General features: G+C 33.6%; 1 protein-coding gene and 1 long non-coding RNA gene across 2 annotated transcripts; one reads left to right on the top strand and one right to left on the bottom strand.

Annotated features, from left to right (window-relative positions):
* Positions 1–1,921: 1,921 nt before the first annotated feature.
* Positions 1,922–5,689, top strand: LOC140035759 (uncharacterized). The gene is made up of 8 exons (XM_072077123.1): positions 1,922–1,946; positions 2,104–2,336; positions 2,640–3,275; positions 3,342–3,462; positions 3,552–3,704; positions 4,452–4,508; positions 4,722–4,869; positions 4,960–5,689. Exons 1-8 carry the CDS (start codon positions 1,922–1,924, stop codon positions 5,687–5,689), a joined length of 2,103 nt encoding a protein of 700 aa, XP_071933224.1.
* Positions 5,690–11,244: 5,555 nt separating this feature from the next.
* LOC140036025 (uncharacterized) lies at positions 11,245–12,079 on the bottom strand. Its single transcript, XR_011839924.1, has 2 exons — positions 11,588–12,079; positions 11,245–11,453 (listed from the first exon to the last, which is right to left on the bottom strand). It is a non-coding gene; the product is annotated as an uncharacterized lncRNA (long non-coding RNA).
* Between the last annotated feature and the right edge of the window lie 66 nt (positions 12,080–12,145).

A 12,145-nucleotide genomic window follows, 5' to 3' on the forward strand; every position in this document is an offset into this window, starting at 1 on the left:
CATTGATTCTTGTAGACACCAAAATTTTACCAATTCATTTTATTTTTGTTGTTATCTTTATTTTTTTTAAAGTTGTTTAAATGAAATCATTTTCATTTAATTGGTTTTCTTTTGTAGGAAAGTGAAGAAAGGAAAAGAAAGAAAATGGAAGTGAAAAAAAATCAGATTTTTGCAACAAAAAAAAAAAATCAGAAATGAATTTTTGGATAAATGAATTTTTTTGGGAAGATATTTGGGCCTAATGGGTACCCAAGTATTTCCCAATATTTCCTATCAAATAATAGATATAATTGGGATGTATCCCATTTTAAACCCAATATCAAATTACAATATCCATCCCGCCCAAAGTCCTTTTGGGTATGGGTAACCCATTAGAATTTAGGACAAATTACCACCTCTACTGGAGTAGGACCAAAAAACACGGCCAAAAATCAGGCAACAATTTGACAAAACCTTTATTGCTACAACAATCTTTTAACCAAAAAATTATGGATGCTAGTTGTTAAAAAAAGGATTAATCGCACTTTATCCCCTTTACGTATAGGCTATTTCTCAATTTACCCCTCCCCACCAACGTTTGTTTTTCCACAGTTTACCCCAAAAACTAACAGTCAACCCTAATAGAAATAAACAGAATAATGAAAAGACAGTTACGTAATATTCTTAAGAAAATAATGAACAATCCGAAATACCCATATATCTAGGTTTATGAAAGGGATAAAGAAAAGTTTCTAAAATTACTCTGGAATAATGAAGGAGGGAAATTTCCCTCCATCTCGCACGTGGGACAAAAAGAAAAAAGAAATTTGGAAGATAAAAAGTAGGGAACCTTTTGTCATTGTCAGTCATCTTTTCTCTCTTCTCTATCAGCCATTTTTCTCTCCATCTTTTCTCTCTTCTCTATCTACCTATGAAAAGTGCTCACATGCATGCAATAAAAAGAAAATATAACTGTCTAAAACTCTTTTTGATTTATTCATGTATAAAGCAAAATTAAAGACAATAATAATAGATTATTAATGAAAAATTCTTACATTGTAATTTGAGTAACAGTAAAATCTTCTTCTCGAATTTTCAAGTGTTCAAAAGGTGCATAATGGTGCCTCTTTATCATATTCACACATTTTTTGGGACGATCTTTCAATGTTATTTGAAGCACTTGTGACATTTTTATGATGCTTTTGGCTGACAAAGAACAATTTTAGAAGTTGTTAGATCTGTTGAAATGAAAGGAAAAAATAGACTGCAACTAGATGGAAGCATGAAAGAGAAAAAATATGCTAAAAAGCATCAGACACCCCTTTTTATAACTCATTAAGGGACATTTTAGTCAGCTGAAACAAATGGCTCTTTTCCAATGGCAATTTCGGCATCTTGAAGTTTTTAACGATGCAATTACTTAGTTGGATTGACAGAGGGAGTAAATTGTGGAGAAACAAACATTGGGGGGTAAATTGAGAAATGACACATATTTAAAGGAGATAAAGTGCGATTAACCCTTAAAAACATAATGCAAGAGAATGGTGCCACTGGGCATCATGTACCTACAGAAAGCGCGCCATTCTTGACAAAATTTACTTATCATATGAAAAGGCAAAATTGTTCAACACATCCTTCACATTTTGTAAAATAATTTTTTCATCTTTTACTTTTTGTTGAAGATATGTGATCTGATATTATGGAAAAATTTGATATTGTGAATATTAGGAAAGATATGATTATAGTATCATGTATTAATTAGGTATCATATAATGATAGTATCATATATTAATTAGGTAGTAGATTGATTTAGATTAGCATGATTTTAGAATCTAAATTAGGTTACACTTATGTGTATATATATATATATATATATATGTATGTATATTGTGTAGTCCAAAATATAAAGAAGAGTATTTTTTCTCCCTTTGTCTTAGTTTTCATGGTATCAGAGCCCTACCATCAAGGTTAGGGTCTCTGTCCGCTGCCAGAAAATTCATTAGTCATCATTCGGTTCATCTGGTTCTGTATAGGACATATCTGTATTCTATTCTTCATTCTTGTTTTAAAGGGTTCAGATCTGTTCTCTTTTACTTTTTTCTGTTAATTCTAAACCCATTGCAGAAACGAAATTTGTCGTTACGTCTGATGTGGTTCCTGTGATGTCTAAGATCACGGACCACAAACTCAACAATTCTAACTATCTTGATTGGAGCAAAACTGTCCGTCTTTATCTGCGAAGCATTGATAAAAACAATCATCTGACTGATGATCCTCCAAAAGATGGTTCAAGACAGACATGGTTAAGGGAAGATACTAGATTGTTCCTGCAAATATGGAATTCTATTGACAGTGAGGTAATTAGCTTAATTAATCACTGTAAATTTGTTAAGGAATTAATGGAGTATTTAGAATTTTTGTATTCTGGTAAAGGGAATATTTCTCGCATATATGATGTGTGTCAAGCCTTTTATCGTGCAGAGAAACAAGATAAGTCCATCATAACTTATTTTATGAATTTTAAAAAAACTTATGAGGAGCTTAATCTGTTATTACCGTTTAGTTTTGATGTGAAAGTTCAGCAAACTCAACGGGAACAGATGGCAATTATGAGTTTTTTGGCTGGTCTTTTACCTAAATTTGAAGCTGCTAAATCTCAGATTCTTTCCAGTCCTGAGATTTCATTCTTGCAAGATATGTTTAGTAGGGTGTTTCACACAAAGAATACCCAGTCTGTTCAGTCCAGTAGTGCTCTTGTTGGTCTTGAAAAACAGCAATACAAAGGTGGTGGTAAAAGAATTGACACTCGGGGACAGAATGCAGAAGTGGTTGTTTGTCACTATTATCATAAGTGGGATCATATGAAGCGTGATTGTAAAAAATTGCAGTACAGGAACCAGAGAACTCAATCTGCACATATTGCTTCTATCAATGATGCTATTAACCATGAAAAGTCAGTTATGATCTCTGCAGATGAATTTGCTAAATTTTCTCAGTATCAAGAATCATTAAAGTTTTCATCTACTCCCATAACTACCATCGCTGAGTCAGGTAAACCAAACACATGTCTTGTGTTCTCGTCCTCCAAATGGGTAATTGATTCTGGTGCCACAGATCATATGATAAGTAATTCTAGTCTATTTTCTACCTTTCAGCCACACACATCTGTACCTACAGTTACCTTAACTGATGGGTCAAAATCTCGTGTTCTTAGATCAGGCTCAGTTAACCCCACTCCATTAATCTCATTGTCATCTGTCTTAAATTTGCCTGAGTTGTCTTTTAATTTAATTTCTGTGAGTAAACTTACTCGTGCTTTCAATTGTTCTGCCCAATTCTTTCCTGACTATTGCTTGTTTCAGGATCTTACGACGAAACAGATTATTGATAAAGGGCATGAATCTGGAGGTCTTTACATTCTTGACACACAGATACCAAAGTTCATAGCTTGTTTTGGAATTGTAACTCCATTTGAAACACATTGTAGGTTGGGTCATCCTTCTCTCTCGTTGTTAATGATATTTTGTCCACAATTTCAGAGTTTGTCTTGATTAGATTGTGAGTCTTGTCAGTTTGCCAACATTATCGTGTTAATCTGAGTCCTAGAGTCAATAAACGAGCAGATGTTTCTTTTGCATTAGTTCATTCAGATGTCTGGGGATCTAGTCTAGTCATTTCTAAAATTGGATTCAAGTATTTTGTTACTTTTGTCGATGACCATTCTCGTATGACTTGGTTATATTTGATGAAAAATCGGTCAGAGTTGTTTTCTCATTTTTGTGCTTTTTGTGCTGAGGTTAAGACCCAATTTAAGCATTCTGTACAAATATTGCAAAGTGACAATGCCAAAAAATATTTCTTCGCACTTTTTCAATCTTATATGGTGCAAAATGGCATTATTCATCAAACCTCTTGTGTGGATACACCATCCCAAAATGGAGTCGCAGAATGAAAGAATAGACATTTGCTCGAAACTGCAAGAGTCTTATGATTTCAAATGCATGTTTCTAAACATTTTTTGGCTGATGCAGTGTCCACAGCTTGCTTTCTAATTAATCGTCTACCTTCATCTGTTCTGAATGGTGGGACTCCTTATAACACTCTTTTTTCAAATAAACCTTTGTTTTCCATCGATTCTAAAATCTTTGGGTGTACATGTTTTGTCCACGACTCTCTTCCCCAAGTCACTAAATTAGACCCCAAATCATTGAAATGTATTTTTTTTTGTTATTTCTGTGTCCAAAAAGGATATAGATGTTATTGTCCTAGTCTCGGCAGGTACATTGTGTCAGTTGATGTTACTTTTCTTGAAAATACACCTTTTACCCCATCCTCATCTCATTCATGTCAGGAGGAGGATGATGATTTGTTAATCTATACTGTCACATTTTCAATTTCTTCCCCTGCTAAACCTCCAATTACTCAAGTATATTCTCGATGATAAAAGTCTCCTGATGCATGCCCTGAACCAGTTTCTTCGTTATTAGATCCTGTCTCAAGTGATGATCTTCCTATTGCTCTTTGTAAAGGTAAGCGTCAATGCATTTATCCTGTGTTTTCGTGTGTATCTTATAATCATTTACCCACCTCTTCTTGTTCATTTATTACATTTATTGATTGCATCTCCCTTCCTAAAACTGTTCATGAAACCCCATCCTATCCCGGATGTCGCAATGCTATGATAGAGGAGATGAATACTTTAGATGGTAATGATACTTGAAACTTAGTAAATTTACCTGCAGGAAAGAAGGCCATTGGGAGTAAGTGGATTTTTGCAATTAAATTCAATCCTGATGGGTCGGTTGCTCGGTTAAAAACTCGCCTTGTTGCCAAAGGCTATGCCCAAATCTATGGAGAGAATTATTCTGATACTTTTTCCCATGTTGCTAAGTTAACATCTATTAGGTTATTCATTTCTATGGCAGCCATTTATAATTGGCCTTTGCATTAACTAGATATCAAGAATGCCTTTCTTCATAGAGACCTCCAAGAGAAAGTTTATATGGAGCAACCACTAGGGTTTGTTGCTCAGGGAGAGTCTGGGAAGGTTTGTCATCTTCGGAAGTCCTTGTATGGACCGAAACAAAGTCTTCGTGCTTGGTTTGAAAAATTTAGTCTAGCAGTTGAAAGGTTTGGGATGCAGAAAAGCAAATCTGATCATTCTGTTTTCTACAAACAGTCTGAAATTGGTATTATTTTGTTGGTAGTATATGTGGATGATATTGTTATCACTGGGAATGATGCTGCGGGTATTTCATCTCTTAAAACTTTTCTCCATAGTCAATTTCAGACAAAGGATTTGGGACTGTTAAAGTATTTTTTGGGTATTGAGATAGCAAAGAGTAGGAAGGGGATATTTCTGTCCCAAAGGAAATATGTTCTTGACTTACTATCGAAAATGGAAAAATTGGGGATTAAACCAGTTAGTACCCCAATGATTCCTAACTTGCAACTCACAAATGAAGGTGAATTGTTAGAAGATCCTGGAAGGTATCGAAAATTGGTTGAAAAGTTGAATAATCTTACAGTGACTCATCTAGATATCGCGTATTCAGTTAGTGTTGTTAGTCAATATATGTCTAATTCGACTGTCAATCATTGGGCAGTTGTAGAACAAATTTTGTGTTATTTAAAAAGAGCTCCTAGACGTGGTATTCTGTATAAAAATCATGGTCATACTAGGATTGAGTGTTTTTCAGATGCTGATTGAGCAGGATCCAAAGCAGATCGAAGATCCACAACTGAATTTTGTGTCTTTGTTGAGGAAACCCAGTCTCATGGAAGAGTACGAAGCAGAATGTTGTCTCGCGATCGAATGCAGAGTCAGAATATAGAGTTATGGCACAATCAGTATGCGAAATCATGTGGATAAATCAACTTCTAACTGAAGTAGGTCTCAAAACCTCAATGCCTGCAAAATTGTGGTGTGATAACCAAGCGGCTCTTCATATTGCATCCAATCCCGTATTTCATGAGCGAACAAAACACATCGAAATAGATTGTCATTTTATTCGTGAGAAAATACAGCAGGGCTTGATTTCTACAGAATTTGTAAGGACTGGAGAACAATTGGGAGATCTCTTTACGAAACCTCTACATGGGGTTCGAGTTGATTATCTTTGTAACAAACTGGGCATGAGCAACATCTATACTCCAGCTTGAGAGGGAGTGTTGAAGATATGTGATCTGATATTATGGAAAGATTTGATATTGTGAATATTAGGAAAGATATTATTATAGTATCATGTATTAATTAGGTATCATATGATTATAGTATCATCTATTAATTAGGTTGTAGATTGATTTAGATTAGCATAATTTTAGGATCTAAATTAGGTTACACTTGTGTATATATATATGTATATTGTGTAGTCCAAAAATATGAAAAAGAGTATTTTCTCTCCCTTTGTCTTAGTTTTCACTTTTAAAGGTATAATTTTGGGAAAATCATCCAAAACGTCCCTCACATTTTGTAAAATAACTTTTTTCGTCCCTCACTTTTAAAAGTGTAATTTTATGTCCCTTACATATTCACATCGGTCAAATTTAGTCCCTAACTAGGTTTCCGATCATTTTTTGGCCGGAATCCATCATGTGCAAGGCACGTGATCATTTTTTAAGGGTGAATTTGTCAAATTATATTTTACATAATTTGATCTATAGTCCTCCACATTTTATAAAATAAATTTTTTCGTCCCTCACATTTTATAAAATAATTTTTTTCATCCCTCACATTTCACAAAATGAATTTATCTATCCCTCACATTTCAAAAAATGAATTTTTCATTTCTCACTAATTATGTGTGTGAATAATTTTTTTTTAAACACATGTATATGTCTATTTGATTTTGCTTAATAATAATAGCATAAACACATGTGTGTAATTGGGCCCAACTTGTGGGCTATCTTCTTTTTTTGTATGATTATGACTAATATTTACCAATAGACTCTTAATTTGCATATTCTTATTGTATTTTGACCGAAAATAGCTTTATTGGCCAACTTGACAATGAATGCAAGATTTTTTACTAGCTAATACCAGATAAAATCAAATGATCACGTATAATATATGGTATTCATATTATTAAGTGAAATCAAATAGACACATACATATATTTATGCTATTCGTATTATTAAGCAAAATCAAATAGATATATACATATGTTTAAATAAAAATGTATTCACACACATATTTTTTTTTTTAGGGTTTCGCTTACACACATAATTAGTAAGGGATGAAAATATTCATTTTTTAAAATGTGAGGAATGAAGAAATTCATTTTGTGTAATGTGAGGGATGAAAAAATCATTTTATGAAATGTGAGGGACGAAAAAATTTGTTTTATAAAATGTGGAGGACTATAGATTAAATTACGTAAAATATAATTTGACAAATTTACCCTTAAAAAATGATCACGTGCCTTGCACGTGATGGATTCCGACCAAAAAATAATCGGAAACCTAGTTAGGGACTAAATTTGACCGATGTGAATATGTAAGGGACATAAAATTACACTTTTAAAAGTGAGGGACGAAAAAAGTCATTTTACAAAATGTGATGGACGTTTTGGACGATTTTCCCTATAATTTTTTTCTTTTACAAATTTACATTAGTCAAATTTGGTCCCTATTTAGGTTTTTGATTAGTATTTGGCTAAAATCCACTACATTCCTTACATTTTTGAAGGGTGAAAAAATTTATTTTGTGAAATGTGAGAGACGAAAAATTCATTTTTTGAAATGTAATGGACGAAAAAATTCATTTTTGTAAAATGTGAGCAACAAAAAAATTGAATTATGTGAAATTTGATTTGACAATTTTACCCATAAAAAATGATCATGTGCATGACACGTGATGGATTTCGACAAAAAACGAGTCAAAGACTTAGGTTAGGACCAAAGTTGATCAATGTGAATTTGTAAGGGACGTAAAATTACACTTTTAAAAGTGAATGACGAAAAAAGTTATTTTGTAAAATGTGAGGACGTTTTGAATGATTTTCCCATATGAAAAAGCTAATCTTTTATTCAAAATCTGTAGATTGCTCTTATTTTTTGAATAAAGAAAAGGAATACTTTCAAAAACATCTCTTGAGGTTTCTGACAATTATATTGCCCTTCTTCGAAATTCTAAAAATATCACTAACCTTCCTTAAGGCTAAGTTTGGGAGTTTAAGATAGAAAAGAAAAGAAGGGAAAACTTAAGTTATGAGAGAAGAGAATGGATTGTTATGTTGTTTGAGAGTTTTGAGAAGTAGTGGAATGATTTTGGATATAAAAGTCATTAAATATTTGTTCAAGGCACTTTTAAGGATAAAATAGGTATTTTAAAAAACTTTCATAAGTTTCCTCCAACTTTCTCTCCATTTCTCTCCAATTTGAGAGGAAAACTTTTACTTACTATTTATTCTCTTAAATCCTTCTCTTTCTCTTGTTTTCTTTCCTAATAAAAACTAACAAACGAAGGAAATGTTCACTTTTTCTTCTTTCCTTTTCTTTTCTCTTCAAATCATCCACTCCCAAACGAACCCTAAAACCAATTTTCTTCTAACAATTTAGTCCAATTCAAAAAAAAAGCAACAATAAAAAAATAATTTCAGGTGTGAGAAGATTTATTTATGCCAACAGTGCCCCTCAACTATTATACTGGTTAGATTAAATATTTAATCTAACTTGTTAATTTATTCCATGCCTTTTTCTCCATACCTTAAAACAACTTTAAAAATTCAACAAAACAATTTTTTCCATTCCTTAAGATTCTTGTTACCACCACAATTATAAGAAAAATTAGCCTAACCGAAATCTCTTTATATTTTGTTCCTTTAATTTGTCAAGGACATAATTATTTCGAAAAAGGATGCCTAATATTGGATATCTTTTTAGATGCCAAAATTAGATTTTCCATTTTACATTTCAAATTATGGTTAATTTAGTTTTGTAAATGGTTTAATTGTTTCTCATGTCTAAGTGCTTTAATTTATCAATTGCATTACGTTTGATTTCTTTTGTTTGTCAAGAATATAAACATTTAAAAAAATGCACCTAATATTGTCTCTATTTTTAGATGGCAAATTATTTAACTTTTACAATCCAAATTATGGTTATATATACTTAGCAAATGTTTAACTCTTTTTCTTCACATATATGTGTAATTATCCTAAATTATAAGGGTAATATAGTTATTTAGCCATTAGTGATGTAAGCAGAGGGTCCCAAAAGATTGACGTGAGATAAGTGAAAATTTTAAAATCTCAGAGGAGTACAGTGAAATTGTCAAAGCCCTCAATGGAGGATTCTGAAATTATACCTAAAAAGTAAGAGTTTAACTAAAAGAGTGGAAATCCTTTACATGGTTGAGTCTATTTGCATTGGAGTTTTAGGATTTTTTTTTTGTAGAAAAATTCATTATAATAGTGTGATGTATGAGGAATAAAAAGATAATTGAAAAATATATTAATATTTTAAAAACTTTTCTTGAAAAACTTGCTATTCAAAGATGTTATTATATATTTTGTTGCGACTCAAACTTTGTTCTACAAGTAAAACGAACCCTGGGTGAACGTAAAATTGTAAGTAGATTTGATGCTTGCATTGTAAAACATGATTACATTAAACTTTCATGATATTTTTCATATTAATGGCTTCATGAACAAAAAGTAAACCGAAAACTTTTATTTATAGTAATATGTGTCTATGACAAGCCAATAGCGACTGCTGTCGAGGACCTTCATGTTTCGCTTGACAGATCAGTGTTCGATACGAGATTTGGAGATAGGGAGGGGATTAAGTGGGAGGGGGGTAAAATAGTGTCTTTGACGTGTTGGAGAGGGTTACCAAGATTCCATCCAAGTACAAAATAAAGCGTTACTTTTGCCCATTCAAAATTTTATTAAATAGTTGTATCTTCTAATCTCTTATCGTATAGTATTAGTACAAGCAAATTTAGTCATTGTAATTAGAAAAAAGTGTATAAATATAAGAAACAGAAGTTATTATTAGTGTATGCATTTATAAAGTAAGTTGTGTGTAATTTAAATGTATTAACCAGTATCCAATAGAGACTCGTTAGAAAAACTATTATTAAATATGTATAAGTGGACTGATTCAATTATGCCTACTGCCCAATTATAATCCACATTCATTCATTTTGACACCTTTATTTATATTACAATGGGTTGTCACATTCATTCATTCATTCATTTATATTACAATGGGTTGTCACATATTAAAAAATGATTAGAGTGTAGCTTGATTCTTTCTAGGTAGTGTTATATTTATAAGGAAAAGTATGTGAAAGCAAGTTTTTTTTTTGTTTGCTTTTGCATGCATTTATTAACAAGAAAGTTAGTCAATTTCTCAATATTATCACTCACTTTCTTGCATTTTGTGTCTTACAAAAATTTGCATTGTTTATACAAAGTATCCAAAGGTCATAAGTGTTTTGTAAGTCAGGAGATTATTATGTAGATAAAGTAAATATTGTTGTTCTTTTATTTTTTTCAAATTAGAGTGAATATTATTGGGTTTAGCCATGGTTCAAAGTCGCGGTCGCGGTTGCGGTTGTGGTCCGGACTGTTCTACATCAGTTTCGATATATTGGTTACGGTATTGGCAAGATGCAAATTTTTGAAATATTTAATATTCTAAAAATTATAAAAAAAATGATAATTAAAAATAATTAAAAAATTAGCAAAAATAATAAAAATTCGAGTTGACTCGAGATGACTCGGGGCGGTTCGGCCGTTTCTATCCAATTCGCAGACGTCTCGCCCGAGTTTTTGGTGATTCATTATTTCAGAATTATCTCATCTCGATATTGGATCGAAAAATCCTGTTCCGATGACAACTCGGCCTAGCTGTCTCGGTTTCGGCCGAGTCTTTAAACCATGGGCTTAGTGGACTGGCGCCCAAGTGCTTGCTAGGTAGGCCTGTCAACGGGTCGGGTCCGGGCCGGAATTAATAAATCCGGACCCGGACCCGTTATACTGCATTACTTCCAGACCCGACCCAAATACCCCACGGGTCTCTTAATATATCTACCAGACCCGCACCCGACGGGTCTCGGATCCGGGTCGGGCCTACCCGGAAAAAGGCCCGAGAAAACCTGTTTTTGATACAACTTCAGCGCCTGAAAATGCAGTCTGATTTTTATCACATTTTGCGGACTACGCAAGCCTTTGCGAAATCAGGGAAGTTATTTAATTTGCCGAAGAAGCAGAATCGAACTTTTCTTGCCGAAAATTCCAAATGAAAGAGCTATGGTGCTTGTCAGAAACAATACAACCCACATTTGATATTATACAGGAAAACATACAACTCAACCACAACAAAGCTGAAAAAGACAAAGACCTATGACTTGTTTCCAACTAACTTGTATATATTCGTAGAAATAGCTATGGTGCTTGTCACAATAGCTAGAATGACTATTGCTGTTGCTATTATTCTGTCCCTTCTTGTTGAAATGCCGTGGATATCTTTGCCAAAGGAAAAAAAAAAAACAAATGGTTCAATTTAACAGCGAAATCACAAACCAAGAAAACAAGGGCAATTTAAGTTAATCTTTTGTTTTTTTCCCCTTACTATCCGCATAAGGTGGGTTCGGCAATACCTTAAAGCAATTATGCCTGGGAAGATGAAGGCAAGACAGATAGCAAAAGCTCCAATTTTTTCAGCTTGCCAACCGTGAAATTTTCCCTCAACAGCTGGAAGAGTTGGGCTTCTTTGGAGCTGCAACTGTCACTCCGTCAGGCATCAGAGATGAAGAGAGCTCGCCAGTTTCACGGCGGACTGGTCACTGGCGGAGGCGGAGGATGTGAGGCGGGACTGGTCACTGGTCAGAAAAGAGGGGAGGATGTGAGGCCGGTAGAAAAGAGGGAAGAATGAGACTGGAAGAGCTGGCGGAGGCAGGATGTGAGGCGGGACTGGTCACGGCAGAGCAAAAGAGAAAAGAGAGTGAGGGGAAAAAGAGATGTGCGGCGGTGGGTAGGTTAGGGTTGGATAAATTTGGGAACGAAAGTAGTAATATATAGGTATATATTTTTAATTATTAATTAATTAAAAACGGGTCCGGGTCGGATACGGGTCGGAATGGTATATTCCATATCCGACCCGTAAATTATTAAGAGGTAACGGGTCCGGGTCCGGGTCCGGGTCCCGGAACAATATA

This window comes from Coffea arabica, chromosome 2c (genome assembly GCF_036785885.1).
Source record: "Coffea arabica cultivar ET-39 chromosome 2c, Coffea Arabica ET-39 HiFi, whole genome shotgun sequence".
In the NCBI taxonomy this organism is placed as follows: domain Eukaryota; kingdom Viridiplantae; phylum Streptophyta; class Magnoliopsida; order Gentianales; family Rubiaceae; genus Coffea; species Coffea arabica.